Source organism: Scedosporium apiospermum (assembly GCF_000732125.1).
Source record: "Scedosporium apiospermum strain IHEM 14462 chromosome Unknown SEQ_SAPIO_0033, whole genome shotgun sequence".
Classification (NCBI taxonomy): Eukaryota; Fungi; Ascomycota; class Sordariomycetes; order Microascales; family Microascaceae; genus Scedosporium; species Scedosporium apiospermum.
This window is the reverse complement of record NW_015971734.1, coordinates 109,734-134,429: the sequence shown is the minus strand read 5'-3', so window position 1 is coordinate 134,429 and position 24,696 is coordinate 109,734. Positions and strand designations below refer to the sequence as shown.

The window sequence follows — 24,696 nt, the reverse complement described above, 5'->3', positions numbered from 1 at the left end:
CCATCTTTATAAATGATATCACTGTAATAAAAAATATAAAAGATAAAAAAGAAAAAAAAAATTAAAAAATAAAATAAAAAAATAGTGATACATGCCGAGCAGAAACTAGAAGAACAGTTGAAACGCTACAAAACGAGTGCTCGCAAGCTGTGGAGGGGGTTCTTGGCACCTCATTGAACAATACTCCCCCAGTCATCGCAAAAGTCTGGCCGATAATTGAACCTAGCCCTGCCATGCACCTCCTTGTCCGTATCCATGTTCATGAAATGGGTTTTGCAAACCTCCTCAGCAATGGGACAAAAGAAATCCTCACCCATGAACCATCCACACTTGGTGTGCGGACGCATCAGTCCGTCCTTGACTAGTGGGGTGCAGAAGTCGTCAGTTTCCCCATCCAGCCAACGTCTTAAGGCATGCATCGAGAAATTCTCTGAGATCCAGGGGTCATTATCCTTGAGGCGTCGATAAGTCAGAATCTCGGCCTGTATGGCTGCCCATAAAACTCCAAGATCAGAATTGCCCCCTGGAATCTGCACCCACGTTGTATGAACTTGCCAGTCATCGTCCAATTGACAGCATTCATAGTCATCGTCATTGTCCTCATCGTCCTCATCGTCGTCATCGTCCACATTTTCAACGCCCATGTACTCGTTATGAAAAACGGGCGAGCGAGCTTCTGGTCTTGGTTTCGGCGTAATGAACTCGTGGATCACGTCTCGAGGGTTTCTGTCGGTGTAGGACTTGTCAATGGACCCCTTCTCGGCGAGGAGAAGTGTTTGGGACAGGCACCGCCATCCAGTCTGACACTCTGCCGTCCATCTGGAGACCGCGTGAGGAGGGACAGCCTCCATCAGCTGACGAGCGGTCTGGCTGACATGATTGCATCGACTTGGATCTGCCACTCCAAGAATGTCGTCGGCAGATACCGATACAGAAAAATTTGCGTCGGCTCTAAGTCGGAGAAGACACACGAGGACCGCCAGTGGCCCAAAGAGAGTCTCCCCCACCATTCCCTTTTCCGCCAAATAAAAAGATGTGACCACAATAGCATGGAGCGGTCCAAGCTTGAGCTCAGTACCGCAATGTGCGCAACGGCGAACGAAAAGACCATTCGTAGCGTTAACTTTGGGGTGTATTGGTGAGCCAAAAAGTCCAATTGTGGCGTGGCACACGGCCTGGACGGCTGTGTGACAGAATGGGTGCTTCCACCCAACCGGTATGCGGGCATAGCCGTGTTGGAATAGCTCGCGGACGGCCGGAGTATCGACGTCCCATCTACCGCAGATGTCCTTCTCTTCCCCGGAGAACCGGGTGGATGATCCAAGCTGGAGACTAACCTGATCTGGAGTAATTGCCGTATGAGATCGTAGGACTGCGATCAGCAAAGTATCCAGAACCGTGTGTCCAAGGCCATCAACGGGATTCCTGAAGCGATATCCCGGTCCCAGCATGTAGCAAAGCGTACTGAATACCCCGCAACATGACTTTCCGCCATTTAGATAGTTTGCAGCGAGGTGAAGAGGATAGATATCAACTAGGGAGTCTGGCACTTCTTCGTCGTTCTTATTGAACATGTCCTGGAGGAGGTCCACATTTTCAGCAATGATTGCAAATTTCCAGGCGTCAATCTCCAGTGCCGTGGAGTCCTTCTCGAGCGACTGAGACACAGCCGAGATGGAAATGGGCAAATCCTCAGGAGCCACAGAGGTGAAAGTGCTCTCCATTATGGAAGACCTCATTGAATCTGCGAAAGACGACGCGTTTATCTCCTCATCTGTCCATGAGCTCCATGATGAAGTATTTGTGACGTCAAATTCCACTTGTGGCTCAGGTGATGGCTCGGGAATGGCTTCGTACGACGTTCGGTTGACGTGGATAACCCATCGACAGAATGGATCCGGTGGCTGGAATTTCAGACGAGGGTCTCGCGCCGCCGATGGGTAATGGGCTGCGGGGCCGTCCACGATCGATGCAGGGGTATGTGGCCCTTCCTCGTTCAGTATGCCGAGTGTCAAGGCAGACACCATGCCGCCTGTCCAGGCTTTTGGGCCGTGGCCCCAGTGCTTTGCTGCCACGAAGGACTGCATGTAGAATTCATGAAGGTAGTTGGTCAAGATGCTAATCTTGGTTGTTAACGGAATAGTCACAAGACTAAGACATCTTCTAATTGAAAACGTACATGCGGTCTTCTTTTCCGCAATTCTGGAGAAGTTCCTCATGGCGGCCTTGACAAAAAAGGCCCGACTTGTCACGAAGGAGAGCTTCTCTGACCAGTTGCATTGGAGGGGATGGTCCAGCGTTTTGCCGACCAGGTGTTGTGGCAGAGGGGCTGTTGACAACCAAATAGCCCGGTGTCGCTGCTGCAATTCCAAAAGGTGATGGCTTGTCCGGAGCCTTGGAAATGGACTTTGTGAGTGCTGCATATGGGAGGTTCCAAGATGAAAGACTGAAAAACCGTTATCAGATTCATGACCCTCTTTCCCGTGATCGCCCCGTAGTTACTTACACTCCCACGGCTACGGTTTGCAGCTGATCCTTGCGAACCTGGTCCCGTAGATACCTCTTAAGCTGTTTCGTGTCGACTCTTTTTTCACCGCTGCCTTACTGAATCAGGACATTTGATGTACTTGTATCCTCGCGCTTGCGTCTACCGAGGGCTTGGACGATATCTTTCTTCTCGTCGCCAATGATTCGCTTGCGGACATTCCATTTGCTGAACCATCTCTTGTATTGGCTCTCCCTAGTCGGTTATTAATTAGCATAAAGCCTTAGAGACCGTCCTGTGTCCTATTTAGCTTGTTGGAACTTACGCAGCATGAAATGAATAGTGGACTTTCATGAACTGTGCGACTTGACTGATAGTGAGGGATCTACCATTCGGCCCGTGGCGGCCCATGTAAAGTTGAACGATGACGGGCTTCAGCCTCTCCCAACGATCGTCATAAGGAAGATTGAGGAATTTGTCTTCCTCCGAACGAGGATGCAAGTCAGCAACGCTCGTGGCTGCTTATAGTGAGACGTGACAGTGAAATACGGGGGGTATGAGGGTTTGAGGGCATATGGTTGTGAAGATCAAGATGACGAGGGAGTTTTCTGGAGCTACGAAGCCAGTGATTGTGGAAACTGAGCGGTCGACGGTTCTTAAATAGATTTTGGCATTCAGGTATGCAAGCCTGGTCGAATGGTTGGCAAACGCACCACATTCTAAGGCGTCCAAGGCGTGCAGGAGCTGAGACATGAGTTTGCCTGAACACGGAACAAAAGGCCATGAACCAATCACCACCACCTTAAAATCCCGTCCTCCCCGCTTTTTTTCCTTGATGGGGTCCTTCGATTGCTGGGTGCAGGTGAGTGATACAACAGCTATGACCCTGACAGGGGGGAGTGTGGACAAAACGTCATAGGCCAATTAGAATCAAACAAGAACCATACATCCATAGCCCCACTTTTTTTTACCAACTTTGAAAGTTGGTAAAAAAAAGTGGGGCCATCGCTCTCTCAATCCCCGCCCTTCGTTCAGCCCATTCCGCTTTCCGAAGGCGAAGCATTTGATGCGCCGTTTTATTCTGCGCCGTTTTATTCCCCATTATGAAGGCCTCCCCTGATTACTGACACTCGGCAATCTGGGCGACAATGCATACATACATCGACGGAGTGAAATACATATGCAAGGCTCCCCCGAGATGCACCTTCATCTCGATCTCGATCGTCTCTGCATCGACCAGGCTGGCATGGTAGGACCAAGCAAAACATCTTTGCCCGCGTGCGTCCGCCTTATTGTTCGCGCACGATCAATTATTTGTGTCCCTGTACTGAGCTGCACTTACAGCACACACTGCACACTCCCGATGCCACACCCAAGTCAAATGATCGAGCCCATTGTGGCCTTCGTCGCCGTACAGCTCATATGCGTCTCTACATCAAATCCGTGAGAAGCACCAGTATCTATTGATGACCCCGGTTCTTTGGTGCCCTGCTCATGGATTCATCGTTATCTGTATTTCGAGCTCAAAGATGGCCCAGGAGTCACATTTACAGTCCTTGAATGCTTGGGCTATCAACACGAAAGTCCAGTGTACATCTATGATGCAGATACACCCAGGAGAAGCGTTAGTAGACGAGACTTGCGAGACCCGCTATTCCAAACGAGCCTCATCTACCCGGTGACTCTGGTTATGTCCCCCGATTTTTCATTGATATAAACCACAAGTTGCCCCTTGGCCCGAGTCCATGAATACTTCATCATCTTCTACAATATCCACGGCTCTCCCCCTTTCCCCAACAAGACTTCGTGAAGCCTATCCATCAATTATTATTGGCTAGGAGGTCAGGCTCCCTGACCTAATCTACTGGGAAAATGTCCAAAAGGTATCTTACGACTCAATTTCCTCTGTCCAGCTGAGCTGCCCTTCCTTCAATGACCACCATTTCATCCTATTCGGCTCATGTTTTTGACAATTCTGCTCTTACACACCTGCAAACATGTGTCTCTTTACCTCAAGCACTGCCCATTTTCACGTCGTAGCCCCCCTCCCGGTGGACACATGATACAAGATCTGCTTGTTATGTGTACGCTGAGTCCGGCTCCATGCTGTCTTTCCTTTATCCTTTATTGTTTACGCGCATCTCAGTTGTCGACACCTTGGCTTCCCCCTCAACATCGCCCCAGAGTCCTCCCGCTGCCTGGGGAAGCATGAGTATCTCGAGCCACTACTCACATTCTCATAGCCATAAATTCGACACTGCCAGCACGACTGCCCGCAAAGGCTCGCCGGAACCATCGCCGGCGAAGTCTGGAAAGAAAGAGCGAAAAAGTTCTGCCAAGAGCACTTCTAAAGCCAAGCCGAAGACAACAAAGGAAAGTCATACTGTCGATCTCATCGGCATAGGGACCCAGTTTACGAAACAGCAGTAAGCCACTACGTGATGCCTATTTTACCGATGGCCTCCGTGAAAAATGCACTAATGATATCTAGATGCAACAGACATCACCCCGAGATGCACATGCAGCTTTAGTCAATCTGGGTAACGATACAACGAATTGAGCTTGGAAATGTCGCAGTGATGGCCTGTTTCACAAACTTTCAAGCTTTCTAATAGTATGGTATTGTGTGTTGAGGTGCTTTTTGCAGAAAAGAGTCTATTGGTGTTGATTCATAGCAATTTCGTCTGGAATTCTTTTGCAGTTTCTAATGAACCCTGGCAAAGCTCAAGGTGATTTTCAATGAGGCCATGACGTCTATTAGCATAGCCATACCAGGTATCCGCTGTGGGCATGCCGTCGATTATCTGCGCATATATTACCCCGGTCGTGTTGGTAGATAGAATGTTGGAGAGGGCACTGGTAAATGCGGTATAATAGTAGTCGACGTCAAGGTCTCTTGTTGGGCATTTAATCATGGCTTTCTTTGACATGTTGTTTGTAGCCAAAAGTGCACTATGTAGTTGTCGCCGTTGTCGGTGCTATGGTTTGGTTTGTCTACGCGCGACAGTAGTTAAGGACGACTACATTTAATGAGCTCTCGCAACGGAGGGTGTCAAAATGCTGGGCACCTTAGGTGAGCACCGGTTACATTATTAGCAGAAAAGGCCGGTCTTCCGATACCGTACTATTTTTAGCACAACTTTGACCTACTCTTAGGCGCCGGAGGATGAAACCGCCGGTCAGGCAACCAGAATATATAAATAGAGCTTTTATTTGAAGACATGTCAAAAAAGGGCTTTTTGAATATAGATGGACAATAGGAACGGCTGATTCGTAAACGAACTCAGTATAGCGGTCAGAGATGATGGTAAGCCCTACGGTAGATACGTGTATTCTTTCGTCCTCCTAGTTTAGACTAGCTATAGGTATTTGGCAGGACAAACAGGCTCATGAAGTCGTCAAAGTTGATAGTTTGCGTCACACCCACACTATCGCCCCTGGCCTCGCTGAGTGTGAAGCCATTACCCAAGTACGCGAAGCGATTCGCCGCTGAAGGCTCTCTTGTCATGTGAAAGTCCTCCCAACGCGGGTGTTTGAGAGCCTCCATGAAGTGAAACGTGGTGCCGCCATACACGGCGGTCACGGGCCCGTCAATCGTGCCGTTCTTATACCAGCTTCGGCAGTTCCGCGTCCACACCGTACGCTCTAGATAGGCCTGTATGTGCTGATTGAAGTCTTCATTGGCGTCACTGCGTACCTCAACGGACCGAAGCATTTCCGTCTGTATCTTCTCGATCCATCTATATATATAAACTGCAGTCATTTGGATTCCAAGGACCAAGGATCCGTTGTTGATAACACTGTTCGGACCAATAAAGCAGAAGTAATTCGGAAAATCAGGTACCGTAAGGCTGAAATACGCTTTTGGCACCTCTTCGGTCCATTTGTCAGTGAGAGATACCTTATTGCGACCGATGATTGGAAAGGAAGGTTTGAAGGATGTATCAAAGCCGGTAGCGCAGACGATAACATCGTACTTCTTTTCGCCTGACTTGGTGAGTATCCCTCTGCGTGTGATCTGGCTGATATCATCCCAGCGCAGATCGACGTTGTCTCTGGTCAAGGCCTCTAGGAATCCAGGCCCTGGGGTAGGCCTTCGACATCCGACCGGAAATGAGGGCAAAAGGCATTCAGCGGCCTTACGACCCTTTTCGCTGTCGCCAAGCCTCTGTTTCATGGTGGCACGGAAGAGCTCCACGGCCTCTGCTTGCTCGTCACTATCAGCTATCCAACGCTTGTAGTTGACGTTGCGACGATCAATCATGGCTGCGCGATAATCGCGAAGAATTTGGGGGTCTTTGAACAGCTCGAGCGCCGCTTCCGAAAAGTTGTACTCCGAGTCCATGTCGGGATCGTTGGCAGTAGGCTCATTGATGCCAGGACCAGGAGAGATCCACGTCTGGCTGCGGATAAAGAGGTCCAGAGAGTCGCAGATAGTAGCGAGCTGCGGCGCAATTTGGATACCGGAAGATCCGACGCCAATAATGGCTACTCGCTTTCCGCTGAAGTCGTACTCTGTATCCCATCGAGCCGAATGCACCAGCTTCCCTTCAAAGGTCTCCAGACCTTGAATATTGGGCCACTTCCAGTTGCTATATCAGTTCAGTTAGCCTCGAGTGAAATACTCGATAGTACGCCTGGAAACATACTTCAGAACGCCTCCAGCGTTGATGAAGATGTCGACCTCGTCTACGAATGTAAGACGTTGGGGTGACTTTTCAATAGTGACCTGCCATTTAGCCTTACTTTCGTCCCACACGGCGGACTTGATGCTGTGATTATATTTGATATACTTGTTGCAGTCATACTGGTCGGCTACGCTATGCATGTACTGGTGGATCTGCTCGGATGTAGCGTAGTAGTTGGGCCAGTCGGGCTTGGGAGCGAAGCTAAAGGCGTAGTTATGGGCTGGGATATCGCATTTGCATCCGGGGTACCTAAATCTTGACCTTGAGAATGGAGCTTGCTTTCGAAAATCAACCAATATAAAGATAGGAGAAAGCTCTGGGCAAGCAGTCGTGGGGAAAGAATGAGAGAAGATGATAGAGACTAACCTATTTTCTAGCCACGTCCCACCCAGGTCCTCATTGCGCTCGTAAATAACAAACTCGGCATTTTTGCCCTGGAGGCGCTGGCTAAAGACGATGGCCATCATGAGGCCCGAGTATCCAGCGCCCAAGCAAGCGATGCGGATGTGGCGTCGCTGGCCGAGTGGTTTCTCGATGATCTTGTAGAACTGTTCGACGTGGGCACCAGCCGCCTTCACCGTTGCGTCGTCAACCTCGCCGAAGGGACCAACACCGTTTTGATGGTTATTCTGGTAGGCGACCTTGCCTCCAGCTTTGATCATCTCGGGCTGGCCAGTGGCCATTGCTCTTGCGGCGGTTTGCTCTAGAGTCGCGGCGGTCATGATCGAGGTAAGGGTACAGGTTCGAGTGATGCAAAGTTTGACAAAGTGACACGTTCATGACTATCGGACTGGGATACAAATGCTCATCGACTGCCTATATACATACACAAACATTGCCCTTACTTTCCAGTTATCGTACGCTGAAACGGGCTTCTCATTGACAGTTGACACGACATCGGTGCCGCCTCGATGTAGCGGCATTTGTACACTTACCTTGTTGGCGGACTTTAAAGTCCGGGCGAAGGCTGGCTGCCAGATGAGTAAACCTAAACCAGCAGAGATGCGGGGGGGATGGTAGACTAACCCCGGATATTGAGTCCCGTTAGTTATGCATAGCGTCCTAAACTAGTAAGCTGTCTGGGGTAGCTTGACTACAAAGGATAATACTAGTATTATTTATTACCGAGGCGATAAGTTATTCCTTTTAGATCCAGGCTTATTATAGATCTACTTTTATACTTTTAGGTATTATTACACGCATTTTATATAAAGATGTACTTACATGGCTAACTTTTCTATAAGTCGATTTTATACAAGTCGGACGCTTGCTACAGGAGTCGAATAAAAGGACGAAAGCTCTGTATAACTAAACTAATTACTAAAATTCGCCGTTTTAGAGAGCACTCTGCATTACAGTTTGATGATTACCCCGCATGATCCTTGTACCCTTACAGCCCGGGTTCTCGGGGCAGATCTCCTTGATCTGGCAGATTCTAATGTATCCCCTTCGTGATCACCCTGCCTCAAGGCACGATCACCCACCCGCCATAGAGCAATTCTATCTCGACTACAATCGCGACGTCTACAGCGCCGTTGCAGCATAGTAAAATGGCAAGAATGACCGCAACTGGTAGAAAACCAGGCCAGACCGGTGTAGGCCAAAAGACGACTTCGGCGATCAAAACTTGCAAAACCTGCGCATCCTGCCGCCTAAAAAAGGTCAGATGCTCCGGGAGCCAACCCAAGTGCGCCGAGTGCATCGTTGATGAGCTCGAGTGTGTGTACCCCCAGGATGCGCGAAAGGAGCCGCGGCCGTCGAGAGCCCGCGTCAGGAGGCTCGAGACTACCGTCGCGGCTATGTTAGACCGTATGAAGGCCGCTGGGCTTGCTCCCATGGACACGAGCACGGAAGAGTGGATCTCGAGCGCCGTCGCTGGAAGTGGCGAATCTTTGTCGCCGCGAGGACAAGCTGAACACCAACTCGAGCGGCCCCGGAGCCATGATGATGAGGCGAACTCCGCACCAGGCATCACCAACACGGCAACGGCAACGATGCCCCAACAAGGAGTCCTCATCGTATCACCTCCGTTACCATCTCGGCACGTGGACTCGTCCACAGAGACTACCATAGACAAATGTGCAATGGATTGCCCAGACCCGGGACCGACTACAAGTGTCGATAACAATAACAGCACCAGTCAACACCTGACCCCAAGTAGCACATCCACCGACATCATGGCCGCCTCACAAACACAGCCGCTGGCAGAAGCAGCCGAGTCAGACTTGAACGATCGTAGCCGAGAGGGAAAGGACCGCCTCTCTGGCCTTTCTCCCGGCGAAGCGCACGTCGCGGGCGTATCCCATGAACACGGCTGCGTTTCGTCCGTCCACGGCCTGGCTAGCCCGATGAACAATCGCTCTGGAAGGCATAAGGACATAACGGCTGTTGCCGGGATGTGGCAGGAGGACGAAGCTCGGACTGCCGCTTCGAAGGCGCGGCTGATCAGCTACGCGGCGCTCCAGAGCCAACGCGAGGCCTGGGTGTACAACCAGCCGCAGATCACTATTGACCTAGACGGGTGCGATGTTGACCTAGCAAAGCACCTGATAGAGCTTCACTTCAGCATGCAGCACTATGTCTATCTCATTTCCTATCGCCCAGCCATCATGGACAGCTTGGCTAGCGGTGGGGGCCCCTGGGTTAACAAGCTGCTGTTGAATGCCATATACTACTCCAGCTCCCTCTACAGCAACCGGCCGTGTCTCCAGCAAGATCCAAGGGACCCCCAGAGTATCGGCTCTCGCTTCTACGCCCGGTTCTGTCAGCTACTGGGCGGCGAGATCGCCCAGCCGAGTATCCCCTCTGCAGTGGCGCTACTCCTCATGAGTGCCTCTCTGGTGTCCCACGGCCGTCCAAGTGCCGGATGGAACCTATCGGGACTCGCGTACCGGATGGTCATCGATCTGGGGTGCCATCTCACGCCCGGGCTCGATTGTCAGGCGCAGGCGATTATGCACTCTAGCGCAAGAAGCGCCCTTAGCCAGGACCTCGAGCAGGAGATGCGTAAGAGGCTGTACTGGGGAGCATTTGCGACAGACGCTACACAGTCTCTCTACCTCGGTCGGCCTTGTATGCTTGCTCCGGTCGAGGCCAGGGTGCCGCTCTGTTTCCTGGACACATTTGAGGAGCTGGCAAAGTGGGAGCCGTACGTTGATGCTCAAACGCCGCAATACTGCCCGCCGCCATACGCCCCGCAGCCAGCCCACGCCGTGTCGACCTTTGGTGCGGTTGCCCGGCTTTTGCAGATTTCCACAAGGATTACCAAGATGTACGGCATTGACGCCATCAAAGGTCAGGCACAGGATATGCAGAGGGAACTGACAGACATTGAGCATAACCTCCAGCACTGGAGTGCCTCGCTACCTAGCCACCTCCGTTTCGACCCAGAAGGGCCCTTTATACCCCCTCCTCATAAGATCACACCTCAGTACGTTGACCATTCCCGAGCGCCCTCCCCCTATCCGTAGCTGCCTCGACAACTCTAACAGGTTACGCCATAGCACCACCTTCCATGCCCTCAATATCTTACTACATCGGGCCTTTTTGGAAGACGGGCACCTGTACCACCATTCAGACAGCGGCGTGACGACTCGTAGTGAGGAAGCCTGTCTTCACAGCGCACTCATGATTGAAAAGCTGCTACGGTCGTTCCGAGACACATTTACGCTGCGCGGTGCACCGTTTCTGCTGTGCTATGCCACCTACTCCGCCGTTAGTGTTGTCCTCCGCCATGAACGACATCACAGGGGCCGGTTTATGGAGCATATATCCTTTTTTTGGACGTGCCTGAGCGACATGCAGAGAGGCTGCAATTTTGGCATGAAGAAGCCGCTGGCTATCCTCAAGGAAATGGTTCGGGAGTATAATATCAGCATCAAGCAGAGCGGTATAGCGACCATGGCGTCGGACGACGCCGGTGGCGGTGACAAATATGTACAGGCCGGCCTGGACGAGAGCTTCTTTGAGTTCCCGTTGCCGGCGCACCCCTCCGTCGGCGACGCCACGTCAGAAGTGATGCACATCCCCAACGACGATGGCTTCATTTTGAATCACTCTGGCGTTGGCGATAGTCGCATGTCTGTGGTGGGCTCTGACTACTACTCCTATGACACCTCTATGGCCGGCCTCATGACGTATCTCGATGAGCAGGAACAGCAGATCTGGCAAGATACGCTCTACGGCCTGTTCACCTCATCGATGCAGTTTGGTTAGAGACAACGGGAAACAAAGCATTGCAAAGCAGACACGTGACAAAGTTGTAATTATATTCGTTCTTGTGCTACCTTCAACTATGCCTGGCTGGTTTCGAGGACCCTCCACACGCGGCGAAGATTCGGCTTACTAGCATTGCCCCGGACCTTTTCTGTCCAAGCCGTCATGCTCGCCTGCCACTCGGGCCCGCCAAGACCATTCTCCGCGTCGTAGTAGTTCCAGCCGTAATAGGTCGCCGTGTCCGTTTCGCCGTACGTCTTGACGTGGCGATAGCGACGGCAGTTGTTCCAACCGGGCACCAAGCTCAGTAGGGCGCTGTGCTCGAGGCTGTACCAGTCGTTATAATCCTGCTCCCAGCCAGGCCCCGGGGTGCCGCCGTTGCTGACCATTGTTGAGTCTACGGCTGGTGGTTTGGGTAGGAGGTGTGGCTGCGACGAGAGCTCCTTGGCCTCGATGGTGTCGCGGCCGTGCATGAAGGCACACACCTCCCATGTGAGCGACGCGAGGTAGTTCGCGTTCGCCTCGACATCATTGTCGTAGTAGGCCGACGAGTCTAACACGGGGCGAATGTCGCTGAGGAAGTAGGTAGTGTTGTATCGCGGGGCCAGGTCATCCCGGCCCTCAAAGATATAAAACCCCTCCACGTTGGGGCACGGCGCCGGAGGTGCCAGGATAGATTGGGGGGGCTTGGGTTGCGCGTCGTGAGGCTGAGCCATGCGCATGATGATTCCGGGGACGGCCATTGTCCCAAGTGCTGGTGTGATTACGGTGTTGGGTGGGAAGTTGAACGTGCAGATGGTCTCCGCCTCAAAATAGAAGAATCACAGCTTAAGATTTGTGCAAAATATTTATCAATCACAAGGAAGAAAGGAGGAAGAAAGGAAGAAAAATGACGAGAGGGGGTGGGCGGTCCATCGCCTTAATATTAAGTCTAACCGCGGATTAAGATCTTGAAGTACAGCGGCAAGCAGTCATTCAGGTTGCGCACCCAGCTACAACGCTTGAGCCATCAAGTCTATGGTTGTTCATCCAAAATCCCGAAGCGCAATCTGGTACTTAGTGCCATGGACTTTGAATTCCGACACAGAGTCCGGAGAGTCGTGCGGGGACGTACATTCGAGGTTGCGACTAAAATGCGGAGTGGAGGGTGTGATCGAAACTAGCTAGACACTTATCAGGTATGGAGTACTATCTAGGCAAGGCTCACCTCGGTAAGCAGACAAGGAACAAATAATTAGTGCCATCGAACAGTCTCTACTATGGACCTCCTTGTTCTTCTGCTTCCTTCTTCTATATTCAGGAGTGTGACCTTCAAACCCGAATCGTACACCCTCTCGCTGCCATAGCTATATACCAGCCCATCCGAGAATACCATACCCATCACAGTAGCCGAGTTGAATCTTGCCCATGGCGCCACCAGCGAATCCCATCCCTACCATTGACAAGCTTCCCTTGCGAGAGGGCGACCCCGCCTACTCGGCCTGGGGACTCTGGGGCAACGGGCCTGACAGCGCATTGGGTAGCCTCAACTATTTGACGGATGAGGTTGTCCTTAAAACCATCAAGGAGGAAGTGAAAACCGGCGAGCGGGTCGGGCTCAAGTAGGTCGCCACCCGGTATAACGACATGGGCCATAGTGCAGACCAGACTTGAGAAGGTCTTTACATGGTCATATTTGCTGACTGGAAGCGTGCGGCGCCGGTAGCCTTCCTTTGGATCTCATCAACCCCCCTCTCCTCGGCCGAGTTGGCTTCGAACAGAAAGTTATCGACAAAGCCCCCCGGGTCATCAATGATGACGTAGTAAGATCTTTGTTGCCAGTGTCCAGAGATGATTACTGACAGGACCTCTGTTGGAAGATCACCTTCAACACCCAGGGCAGCTCGCAATGGGATAGCCTTCGCCACTTTGCATATCAAAAAGACAAGAAATTCTACAATGGGTTGGGAACCTACACCTACCTTATACAATTTGCTCGGTTATATGAAAGACCTGCTGACTCTTCTCGTTGCTAGAACAACCCAGGAACAGATTCACTCTGCCCCTCGCACCGATTACAATAGTTTGCAGCCATGGACGAAGCGCAATCTTGCTGGCCGCGGCGTTCTCATCGACTACGCCTCACATGCCAAGCGACAAGGCATCTCCTATGAGGCATTCTCCGGCCATCCCATCACCGTGGCAGACATTGAGGCCATCGCCAAGGAGCAAGGCGTCACCTTTAATGCGGGCGACGTTCTCTTCATAAGGACAGGCTACGTCGCTGCCTACAAGGCCGCGGACGAGGCGAGACGCAAGCTGGCGGCTGAAGGCAAATGGGTCGGCTTGTCACAAGGGAAAGAGACGGTGGAATGGCTATGGGCCAAGCAGTTCGCGGCCCTTGCGGCTGACTGTCCTGGGTTCGAAATGCTCCGTGAGTTCTTCCAGTTGATAGGGTGATTTTCTCCTTTACTTACTTCTGTGATCGACTAGCACCGGCGGACCACGACTGGTTCCTCCACCCCATTGTGCTTTCGGGCTGGGGCACACCCCTTGGGGAGCTCTTTGACTTGGAAGGGCTTGCAGCCTTGTGCGAAAAGAACAAGAGATGGTCCTTTTTCTTCACCTCGTCTCCATTGAACTATGCCGGGGCTGTGGCATCGCCGCCAAACGCGACCGCCATCATGTAAAGGGCACAATGAAATTGCCGGAAACTTAAATGAATCACTACCTAGATTTTTATATAAGAGCATTACAACTATAACCGAATGTTACTCTACGTTATTAGTAGCTGACGCGACGTGGGATTCGATCCCGCTCCAGTTGAGAAACGCACTCCCAACTCCGAGACCAACGTCCCACGAACAGTGAATGAGTGTATGCCTTCTTCCTTATCTCGACAGGTAGTAACGGTTTCTGTAATATTCATTCCCATGCCCAAAATACTGACAATTTTTTTCCAGTCTCCTATGCGGACTACTGGAATGAACTACGTGAGAATGCTATTTCCAAGTACCTTGACACTCGGGATTTATTTTTAACTGACCACAACCTCTCAATGAGAACATTGTGTCATCAGTCATCTACCTTCCTAAGAATCCAATGCCAGCCTCGGTCCACGTCGTCGTCAGTGCCGCCTGACAGAGATCACCGACAGTTTTCCAAGTCTGCCCGGCATCCGTAGCCATAAATGCTTCGTAGCTGTTCTTGCAATCGAATCTTGCAAATACTATCACATCATCACCATCCTCCTTGTTTTCCCGTTCGAGAACCCAAAAGCTGCCAACACTGGAAACGCTCTCAACGGAGTTGACCACGGACCCAAGGGTGTCCAGCACCTTGCTCTTTGCGCCTTGCTTGGGAGACAAATCCTGCACTATAATGTACTGGTTCTTCGTCGCTTCACGGTCCGCCATCATGTTGATTGGGGCACGCGTCAGGAACCCCACCCCAGTAGCACGCCAGAATCGCATATCGGGATATCCATTAAGCAAGCCTTCTGCGGCAACGGCAGCGCGGAATTCCCGGTACGCCTCGCCGGCACGGTGCGTCTCTCGATTAGCCTCCTGGGTTTCATAGCTGGTGCATTTACCATCATTAGCTCTATTGTAGTTCATTTTTGACTATTTAATGAACGGAATAACCAACACTTCTATGCCGCGGACCCAGTGACCAGGCACCGCGTCGGTGTCCTCGGCGTTTCGAAACCAGGCGTACGCGCGACATTCGGGTTCACTCCGGGCCGTAAAAGGTGCGATTCGCGCAATTAATTCGAGAAGCTGTCGAGCGAAAGACTTTAGTCCGGAGACATGAATGCTGGACGCTGCGGGTATACTTACCCGATCGCTCTTCTCCCGGGACGGGACGTCGCACAGTGGAACAAGGACAAACATGATGACGAACGGGTGAACTCTGTGGCTGACGATTCAGTTGGGGTGCAGTGGTGTCCCTGGGTTTTCCTCTCCGCCGGCGTCTGGGATGTACAAGTAATGAACAAAATCGCCGAGATAGCTCCACTGCTAAGCGACCGTAGTACGTCACGAACGGGTCTAACCCTGTTCGCGGACTTTCAACTCCAACAGCCCCTCACTCCCCACCAACCCACAATTCCCCGTCTTCGTGTACACGACTTGCATTCCGTGGTAGACGATCCCCTGAGTAGTCGTGGACATATGATGTCGTTGCAGCAGCCAACTTGAGCTTTCGCCATGATCAGGTTCACTGGGAGTATTATTTCTATCATCATTTTTTGACCCAGCTTTGTGACGCGATATTAGCCACAATGCCACCGCCAACTCCAGTACTCCCGGACTCATTTTTTGCCCCGGTCCTTGCCATAGGGGATAGAGATCTCAAGATTCGATGGTACATGTGCGTCATCATCAATCTTTCGTCCCTCAATTACGCCGATGTTATTCCCCAGGTGTATTCGCACCTCGACTCCAGTCTCCTGTCTCAGCTCTCCCACAATGACCGCTTCGAGGCTGTTCATCGAATTCGCGAGGGCCTTACAAAATCTCTTGGTATTGCCGGGGCGGCTAGAACGGGAAATGCTATTCGCATCATTTCCCACTGTACGCCCGAAGACTTGAGGCTGAAGAGCTCGCCGAGATCGCTAGAAACCGAGGAAACCGCCATCCAGAGGGGCAACGAGTTTTTCGGCAGGATCTATGACGGCAATCCACTCTTCGACGTGCGTGACACTGAGAGAGCCAGCCCTGACTATCTCTTCCTCGTCAAAGGTATAAGTTTTATTATTGAAGACGTAAAGAGGAAACATTTTGGCTGATTACGGCATCAGATATTGTATACGGGAGACTCTTCTCATATGACGCGATCATCGATGACACGACCTCCTCGTATGCCATGGTGTCGGCACTATATGGGATGAACAGTCCAGGCCAGATGCGTAACCACATGATTGGCATGTTGCTGAACGGTGCCAGCAGGGACGAACTGATAGAGCTTCAGAAGTTACTTCTTGGGCTGGCAGAGATCCTTGGGGTCACGTTTAGATTCGAGCCCGTTCCAGTTCCCACGCTTCCTGTAGAAAAGAACTGAGAGAATCCAATTTAATCCCACATGTCTATTCATACTCGTGCCATCCTGGCATTGACAGCCCCTGTGCTTCGTCTAGCTCTAGTACCCAACGGATAAGGTCCATTGTTTTCTCATCGGACTGCTTTGCGCATGGCAAGTTTGGCCAGCGTCGAAATCCGTGAGGAACACCCGCAAACACGTGAACACTTGTTGTCGTCCTGCGCGGTGCCTATTTGTCAGTACAGACCAACATTCAGGAGGAAGTTGCGCTGCTTACCCAGACGCTTTGAGCCTTTTGGCAAAGATCAACCCGTCATCCCTCAAAGGGTCCATACCCGCGATCACGAATCCTGTCTTCGGCCATCCCTTCAGCTCAGAATCGGGGCGGAGGGCTGCGTTAAGCCTCGGATCTGTGATATCCTCGGCAGCCAGTAGGTCGCTGAACAGTTTAAGCCGCGGCCATGGAATGACGGGCGCGTCGCGGCACTGAACGCTGGAAGCCTTTTCGGGCGACTCGAACAGGTGCAGCGGGACATTCTCGATGTGCATCAGCCAGGGGATTGAAAGAACGGCCCCAGCGACCAACGGCCTGTGCGACAGGCTTGTCTTCGAAAGCTTCAAGTCGTGTTGGACGAATTCCGCGGCGAGACTCGCCCCAGCAGAAATACCAAGCACAGCAAGTCCAGCGACTGGTGAGACTCCGTAGGCAGAGGTGTTTTTCAGAATGTGGTCGTACACGTCCAGGGCATCGTCGTGGGCCATAGGATGCACGTATTGGGGTGTATGGCTGTAAATCACACTCAAGACAGTGATACCCACGCCCAACGCAATCTCGGCGCACAGAGAATCTTCCGTCGCCTCGGAGCCGAACAAGAAGCCCCCGCCGTGGAAATACACCAGCACTCGCTCCGCAACATTCCCCTGGCGGCCTTTAGACGTATAACGTCGAATGGGGATCTGATGATGCTGATATCTTGACGGCACTGACGTTGTCGAGATGTCGACCTTGCTGTCCAAGCCTGACTTTGCGAGCAACTCCGCGCCGGCCGTGGCCCTTGTCTGATTTGCCGTTTCCTGAAGCTGGATAGCTTCCGATGGATTGTTTCCACTGAAGCCATCCTGTGCGGCGCTGGGGTTTGTGGTGAGGAACTCGCGCCACTGCGCACTCGCATAGCCGTATTTTGAAAAGTCCATGTTGTAGTTCGATTGTCAACTGTCCGGGGGAGAATGCTGCGAATTTTTTGCGGCCCGGCTTGCGCAGAACTGGGATATGGTTAGTAGTGTTAGTTAAGGGGGGAATCAATCATGTACTAGTTGGGATGTTTCGTAAATTCAAGATTTATATTGTGCTTTCAACGGCCTTGCTTTGTAACTTGGACGGGAATTTACAACCTCCCGAGGTTGATCAAATTTGAATCGACCTACCGAGTATTTTTTTCCTCTCTTTTTCAAAAGTTTTGTCCTCGAGACCTGTAATTTTTAATGTATTCACTACATTATCCGTATAGCATGTACCTCCCTGTTAGATTCAGGGAATACCCTCTACGACAGCCTTACTTTTAGAGCGTTATCTACTATAATTATAGAAGGCCCATGACTATATTATGGCTAGAGGCACGCTATCAATTTAGTAGTATAACATCGGTACTTTATACTTTAAGCCAACATATGATTTACAGTACCCTGGCAAGATTAATTCTAATGAGCTACATGTATACATTTTTGGGGAAGTAGAGAGGACAAAAAATAATCCCTCGGTATTGCATAGGTCTGCCGAGAAATCCGACTTATGCCACTCTTTTTTTACTGCCTCCTCTCGGGAACCGGCATGCTTTCGGATATTAAAAACCGAGTGTGAGAACCGCGTAATCCCAATAATCATAAAGAAGTCATCCGGCGGGATCGGCAACAACCGAGCGAGTCTGATCAATCGGAGGTACCATAGTCAATTCTGCACTTCTAAGCCTCTTCGAGGGTTGTATGCGTTAGTACGAGAAATCAACGGCACCACCCGACTTAACCCACGTCACGTACCATACAAGTATTATTTCTAATATTATATATATTATAATACTTTTCCGAGACAAAATCTGAAAGTGGTTAATATATGACGAGCTAACGTTTAAACCCCTGGAATAGGATTACAAGGAGACCCCCTTATACTAGACGATCATAGACTTTGTTCACTTGCCAGGTCAAGACAACCGTGCAATCCGAATGCGACTGACACAAGACGAGCGAGCCAATAATAGCGACATTAAGCGTTGCGAGCTGTTGCCTTGCGACTTCCCATACCGATCTCTCGAGCACAATTTGCACCTAGTACATGTATCGCCAAGTGATGGCTCTATCGCCCAAGAATGAGAGTTGCTCCTCGGTGAAGTCGGCCCTGCGCCCATTCCTCAGGGCTTGCCCCCTCTTCCTGTTCATCAGGTAATAAGTCGTTACTAGACCGGATGCAGTGATGATGCCCGCGACGACAAAGCCCATCGCCAGGGAATGGCCTAGGATGTATCGGGGCATGTCCTGAGCACGGTAGAAATTGGAGGCCATGGCACCTCCCAGGTTGCCCACTGAAATTTGAAGGGCCATGCCCGTGCTCCGCTTGTAGCTACCACTAAGGTTGTTGGCGAGCCAGGTAATGGTGCCAGGCGTGGCAGCGTACACGCCGATAACAGCCAGGACCAGGCCTGAGTAGACGACTCTGCGGCTTGCGGAACCGAGACACCTGGCAGTTGGAGATTGGTTAGCAGGCAGGACATGACTATAGGGCACGTACGGTGGGTGCGTACATTGCTAATCCCACCACCGTCAAAGTTAGACACCCGATGATAAATGGACTTCGAAGTTTGGCTCGATCAGAAAAGTAAGCGACGGCAATTGAGGCGAACGAGGCTGCAACGTAGATGGGGATCGTCATGAGCTGGGATGTCGAACGTTCGTAGCCCATATCCTTGATGATAGTAGGCAGCGATAAGGTGATACCGAAAATAGGGCATACGACCTTGCGCATGACAAGGTTATTGGCTGCGAGTTCATGAGGGTCAAGAAATAGCGGCTTTACTTACCGCCCAGTAACATATGACCATAGCCCAGGCCTGGAAAGCTTTGAAGGCTTGCCGGACATATGCCCACTTGAACTCTTGAGCTTCTTGCACGCTGGGCCCAACATCTTCGCTCAATGCATCTCGCATGCTACCTTGGTATCGAAGGCGGGACATAACATACTCTCTCTCGTCCTGGGTCAGAAAGCTCGCGGTTTCAGGGAAGTCGAATAAGGTCCAGAACGCGAGAATGGCCACAAGGACAGTCGCTATACCCTCGAGGATGAAAATCCAACGCCAGCCGGCCAGACCGCCCACCCCGTCCATCTTGGCAATGGCGAAGGCGAGCAGGCCACTAAATGCCCCTGCGGCGGACGCAGCAGAAAAGAAGAGAGCCTGTCGGATTTGCAATTCGTGACGGCAATACCACATGGTAAGGTAGAACTACAGATGCGAGGCGATTAACGAGACAAGACCAAGCCGAAAACATGTACGGGGTTTTATCAATGCACACTTACAGCAACGCCTGGGTAAAGCCCAGCCTCGGCCACGCCGAGAAAGATTCGAGAAATAATCAGGCCGTGATAGTTTTGCACAATGCCTGTCAGGGTCATGACCACGCCCCAGGCAACCATAATAGTCGGCAACCATCTGCTCGGCCGAATTTTCTTGAGAACCAGGTTGCTAGGGACCTCAAAGGCCGAATAGGTAAAAAAGAAGACGGTCAAGCACCAGTTGTACTGGTTGGGTGTCAGATTCAAGTCCTCTGCAAGGCCCTCGATCTTGGCATTTCCGATACTTCCGCCTTTGGCAGCATGTCAGGCCGTGCTAAACGAGAGCCCTAGTTGGATAACTCACGGTCTAAGTAAGATAGGAGATAGAGAAGCGTCAACATGGGGATGATATGCAGGTCCATCTTGCGCAAAATCTTCTTCTCGTCGAGGTGGTTAAATGACCTTAAGGTGACTTCGTTGGCCTCAGAGCTCGTCTGGGCGGCGGCAGCCCCCATTTTCTCTGTCGCATGTTCTGTCTCGTCGACGTGGATCTTGACCGAGCCAGAGGACCGGGTGTTCTGCTCCAAGTCGATCGCCATGTTAAACAAAGTATGTGTATGTAGATGCAGAGTAGAATTACTAATGCTAAAGGAAATGAATCCCCCGTGGAGGAAGAAAAGACAGAACAGGCGGAGTTATCGTGGAAGTCGTGATATGCGATCAATCATATAGACCACATTGGAGTGATGTCCGAATACCTAACGACGCCCTAAGCCGACAATCAAAGTCCGGCGGCAGAGTTAGTCCAATTTGCCATCATGCAAGACAGTGGGGCTGAACGGCCTCGCCCCGCCTCCGCATGCGGGGAAGCCTGGGGTTGTGGATCAAGGTTCGATCTAACCTGGGGTTAGATCCTATGCTTCGCATCCCCTTTCCTCCACACTATTCATTAGCAACGCTGAGGACAATGCATTCCCTCGTATAGGTCCGGGCTTGAATCAGGCAGGGGTGAGGTAAGCTTACCATAAAATTTCCGCCCTTCGCGCCACATTTTTTTTCACGGTGGTGAAACCTCCATCGTAGTCACACTTTTACTCACAGCTATTCCGGAATAGGGCGACGATGATGACGATGGTGATGACGATGGCGGCGTTTGTCCATTTGATCCGTCGGTTCCGATAGACAACGATACTCCCGACAGCGGAGGGTCCGTTCCCATTGTCGGACCACCCGGATCCGGGTGCGAAAATGGCTGCTCTCCCGACCAGTTCTCCACTGTCACGGCCTCGCCGCCAACCGCGACCTCGACCTCGAGCCAGACACCAGGTCCAACACCACCTGCTGACCCGGACCTTCCCGTTGTACCTCCCGCCACTGCACCGTACTGCTTCGGCGAGCACAACGAGGACGGCCGGTGGCGGCTCTTCTCGCAGGATCAGGCCAACGACATCCTGGATGACATATGCAACGTCGGCGACGTCCTACCGCCCTCCAATACCTTCGGATACGCCTTCCGCGGCGACGGCGGCATCCTGGCATCCGTCACCTGGGTCGACGATCAGTCAGGCTGCCAGCCGAAAACGGACGTACCCATTAGGTGGGACAATTGGTGCCTCGACACCTTTCGCGAACTCTTGCAGACCTGTGATCCTTTCCCCGGAGATACAGGCGCCCGCGGTAGTGCTTTCATAGATAACTCGCAGTACGGGTGCGTGCGCTGGTGGATCGCGTCCGACTCGTTGGAGAATCTGAGGCTGCGCTTGAGCCGCGCTGCTGTGCGTAGAGCAGTGACAATGGTGGTGGGAGTGGAAGTGGAGGCGGTTAAGGCAGAGTTGGATGCGATAGAGCCGGCGCTGCCGAGATGGGACAGGCGGCCCAGCGTAGACGGTAGAAATTAGTTCACCTGGGTAGCTCTTCTTTCGAGGTATATATATGAACGACAGATAGATTCTATACCAGCTTTGAAAAAATCGAAGAGTAGCATCTGATCTTTTTCATTTTCTCCTGTCTATGTATTGTTGCGGAGGTACTCTCTGGGCTTCCGGCACGATTCTTCGCACAACATCTGCCTTGACACCCCAGCAGGATCGCCATCTTGCATCCAGCCAGTGCCCGCCACATTTTGATCAGGGTACTTTAAAGAGGCCTCGGACATGCTCAGAGAATCTCTAGGATACAGTAGAAGGTAGAGAACACCACAAGCGGCGAACCCGGTTGCGTATGTAGAACAAGTTTAGTGACGTCTTCATCACTATACTTATACCGACCCCTATAGGCCCCAGTACCCTCTGCTGATGACTTCTGTTTCGGACTGCTTCCCTAATCGAAACTATACCCGCGAAGCTCCTCTCCCAATGCGGAACATGGGAGAGCCAGACAAAACTATCGACTAACTATATGGGTGGACCGCAACAATCTGGGTCGGTTGGAAAATTTACAAGTTCATACATAGACGTCTTCGAGCACCCCCACATCTACAGCGCGGAATTTCACTGGTTTAGGCTGTATGCCGACCATTGCCATGCTGACTTGGCAGTACGTTGTTGAGCCATTGGGCGAGGGGAAGATCGCCCAATGCTGGTTACATAGCCGGCAGCCACGGCCTTGACTGTTGGCCACCTGCATCATTACCGAAAGTGTTTCATCAGCCACCCCCTGACGGCCAAGTGTGCGGGCCGGGAATTTTACCGCTGTATCTTATAATTGCTTGTATTTAACTGTGTTAGTCGTGGAGTCGTTGGTTGCTGCCTAAACCCGCAACCCTGGTCTATCGTCGCTTGAAAGAGCTCTCTTCAAAAGCCGTCTTCTTCGCAGAGGATCAACCGTTAAGGCTTCTTCGCTTTAAAACTAGATCACTACGCGATCAAAGGATGGCGAGCGACCAAACTCCCACAATGGAAAGGCCTATACAGCCTGTTCTTCGTTTGAGACCAAGGGCCCCAACGGAGCTAGTTCGACCTCGTCAGAAAATCAAGCAACCTGACGGACCATGGATCGCGCATCCCGGACTGATCAACGAAGACTACCAGGCACCCAATCCCGCCAAATATCAATATGCGCCGGACGTTACAGTAAACGCCTACCGAGATATGTGGCGAGACAGCGAAGTGGAAAAAAAGGAAGAACTCAGGGGAGCAAAGCCCGAGGACCTGTACATAGACTCTGTTATCACCATGGCACCTGCAATCGATATACAGAAAATGAAGGGTATGACAGATCACGAAATAGCATCAGCTTCCGAGAAATTTTATGTAAATGCACATCAGTAAGTCAGTCTACCCTACGCCAAAATATCAACATGACTCACTGAGAAAAGGTACTTGTTCCCTGGCGCGTTTATGCCTCCGTCCCTAATCGAGCGGTGGGGTGCGGATTGGGGTATGAATGCCCGCGGTATCTATTATCGTCACCATTACTCGCCTGGGTGGGTTACGGCCGGGCATGATCTCTGGCTGCCCTCACTCGATGCTGTGGATTGGATGGATCCTACTGAAAAGGGCCGTCGCCGAAGGGCCAGGGTATTTGTGAAACATGTGCTGGAAAATGAAAAGTGGAATAAGAGTGAATACGCCTGGGAGGCTGACGCTTGGCATGATGTCTTTGGCCAGATGAGAAACGACCCGGTTCTGGCAGTGTACGGCTAGCTCTCTCCCCTCCTCCTCTAACGAACTCATCGCTAACTGCTTAACTTCTATAGCGATAAACACGAGTACAATACCATCAGAGAGAAGAGGCACCCCGTATCCTGCCTCCTGGCAGGGGAGCCAAAATTTATGAAGAGAATTCCAGACCTAACCTTTGGCCTTGCAACTTTCGAACCTAAAGACTACACTTCTGCATGGGCAGAATTCGACTTGGATCGCGAACGCCTTGAAGCGTTACTCCTCCATCAACACTGCGGCCTCATATCTGACCCTCGATGGGGCGACACAAACCTAGTGTTTCCCTTTGCCGTGTACGAAGCCAAAGGTTGGAGCGGTGACCCTCGCGAGGCACGCAGACAGGCATGTTCTGCAGGAGCAGCCTATCTAGATATACTGGATAGGCTGACGCGACATCCTGGGAAGATTGGCGAGAAAGATGGTGCCTACCAAACACCACACAGCAACAACACTCAAGTATTCGCCTTGACCTCGTTTGGTGCTCATTGGCATATCCTGGTGGGCTACAAAAGACCAAGGCTCAAGAGAGAATTTGCAGGGCATCATGGTATGAGCAAGTCCGTATATGTACGTTGCGACTGTATCCACCTTCGAGCAATACTAGTGCCAGGCTGATTCTTGGCTATCAGGTCTTCCAGAGAATTTGGAGTGGTCGAGTCACCACGGAAAGGAGGGCTTGGGAACTGTTACACTTCGTTGATCAAATACACCTCTGGGGAGTTACTGATTTTAGAGACTTTGTAACTCGACACCTGAAACCATGGCATGAATTTGCCAAAAAGTGTTACGTCAATGATGTCGACTTCATGCACTCAATCCCAAAAACGGGCCTTACAACTATCAACGGCAGCCCAGCTTACAAGATTCCTAAGCCTTGTGTACGTCTACCTAAGTGGACGGCTCACATGGGAGAGGAAGCCCGAAATAACTTGGAACAGAAGTTAGCGACCCACATGGGAAACGCCTATGCCAAATATCAAATCGACATTCGAGAGAAAAGAGACGAATTCCAGAAAAGTTATTCTTGCCTAATAGACGAATGCGGCTCGGTAGGAACTGCTGGATATCCGCTAGCGGGCTTAGAGGAGG

The 24,696-nt window shown here is 51.5% G+C and overlaps 8 protein-coding genes and 2 pseudogenes across 8 annotated transcripts; 4 read left to right on the top strand and 6 right to left on the bottom strand.

Moving 5' to 3' along the window:
* Window positions 1-170: 170 nt before the first annotated feature.
* On the bottom strand, window positions 171-2,839 carry SAPIO_CDS0624 (uncharacterized protein; the record flags this gene model as incomplete). The annotated part of the gene is made up of 4 exons (XM_016783357.1): window positions 171-2,118; window positions 2,180-2,446; window positions 2,606-2,740; window positions 2,811-2,839. 4 exons carry the CDS (start codon window positions 2,837-2,839, stop codon window positions 171-173), a joined length of 2,379 nt encoding a protein of 792 aa, XP_016646123.1.
* A 3,001-nt stretch (window positions 2,840-5,840) lies between these two features.
* Window positions 5,841-7,895, bottom strand: SAPIO_CDS0623 (uncharacterized protein; the record flags this gene model as incomplete). The annotated part of the gene is made up of 3 exons (XM_016783356.1): window positions 5,841-7,077; window positions 7,135-7,374; window positions 7,540-7,895. 3 exons carry the CDS (start codon window positions 7,893-7,895, stop codon window positions 5,841-5,843), a joined length of 1,833 nt encoding a protein of 610 aa, XP_016646122.1.
* An 837-nt stretch (window positions 7,896-8,732) lies between these two features.
* On the top strand, window positions 8,733-11,388 carry SAPIO_CDS0622 (Uncharacterized protein; the record flags this gene model as incomplete). The annotated part of the gene is made up of 2 exons (XM_016783355.1): window positions 8,733-10,603; window positions 10,677-11,388. 2 exons carry the CDS (start codon window positions 8,733-8,735, stop codon window positions 11,386-11,388), a joined length of 2,583 nt encoding a protein of 860 aa, XP_016646121.1.
* Window positions 11,389-11,465: 77 nt separating this feature from the next.
* On the bottom strand, window positions 11,466-12,131 carry SAPIO_CDS0621 (annotated as a pseudogene; the record flags this gene model as incomplete).
* Window positions 12,132-12,795: 664 nt separating this feature from the next.
* On the top strand, window positions 12,796-14,057 carry SAPIO_CDS0620 (uncharacterized protein; the record flags this gene model as incomplete). The annotated part of the gene is made up of 3 exons (XM_016783354.1): window positions 12,796-12,989; window positions 13,404-13,801; window positions 13,861-14,057. The coding sequence occupies 3 exons, from the start codon at window positions 12,796-12,798 to the stop codon at window positions 14,055-14,057; spliced, it is 789 nt and encodes a 262-aa protein (XP_016646120.1).
* Window positions 14,058-14,450: 393 nt separating this feature from the next.
* On the bottom strand, window positions 14,451-15,260 carry SAPIO_CDS0619 (uncharacterized protein; the record flags this gene model as incomplete). The annotated part of the gene is made up of 3 exons (XM_016783353.1): window positions 14,451-14,946; window positions 15,016-15,146; window positions 15,207-15,260. 3 exons carry the CDS (start codon window positions 15,258-15,260, stop codon window positions 14,451-14,453), a joined length of 681 nt encoding a protein of 226 aa, XP_016646119.1.
* Window positions 15,261-15,649: 389 nt separating this feature from the next.
* SAPIO_CDS0618 (uncharacterized protein) lies at window positions 15,650-16,428 on the top strand (the record flags this gene model as incomplete). Its single annotated transcript, XM_016783352.1, has 2 exons — window positions 15,650-16,109; window positions 16,169-16,428. 2 exons carry the CDS (start codon window positions 15,650-15,652, stop codon window positions 16,426-16,428), a joined length of 720 nt encoding a protein of 239 aa, XP_016646118.1.
* A 252-nt stretch (window positions 16,429-16,680) lies between these two features.
* On the bottom strand, window positions 16,681-17,601 carry SAPIO_CDS0617 (annotated as a pseudogene; the record flags this gene model as incomplete).
* Window positions 17,602-18,726: 1,125 nt separating this feature from the next.
* SAPIO_CDS0616 (uncharacterized protein) lies at window positions 18,727-20,544 on the bottom strand (the record flags this gene model as incomplete). Its single annotated transcript, XM_016783351.1, has 5 exons — window positions 18,727-19,135; window positions 19,200-19,411; window positions 19,476-19,895; window positions 19,970-20,256; window positions 20,310-20,544. The coding sequence occupies 5 exons, from the start codon at window positions 20,542-20,544 to the stop codon at window positions 18,727-18,729; spliced, it is 1,563 nt and encodes a 520-aa protein (XP_016646117.1).
* A 219-nt stretch (window positions 20,545-20,763) lies between these two features.
* On the top strand, window positions 20,764-21,843 carry SAPIO_CDS0615 (uncharacterized protein; the record flags this gene model as incomplete). Its single annotated transcript, XM_016783350.1, has 3 exons — window positions 20,764-20,834; window positions 20,931-20,958; window positions 21,061-21,843. The coding sequence occupies 3 exons, from the start codon at window positions 20,764-20,766 to the stop codon at window positions 21,841-21,843; spliced, it is 882 nt and encodes a 293-aa protein (XP_016646116.1).
* Between the last annotated feature and the right edge of the window lie 2,853 nt (window positions 21,844-24,696).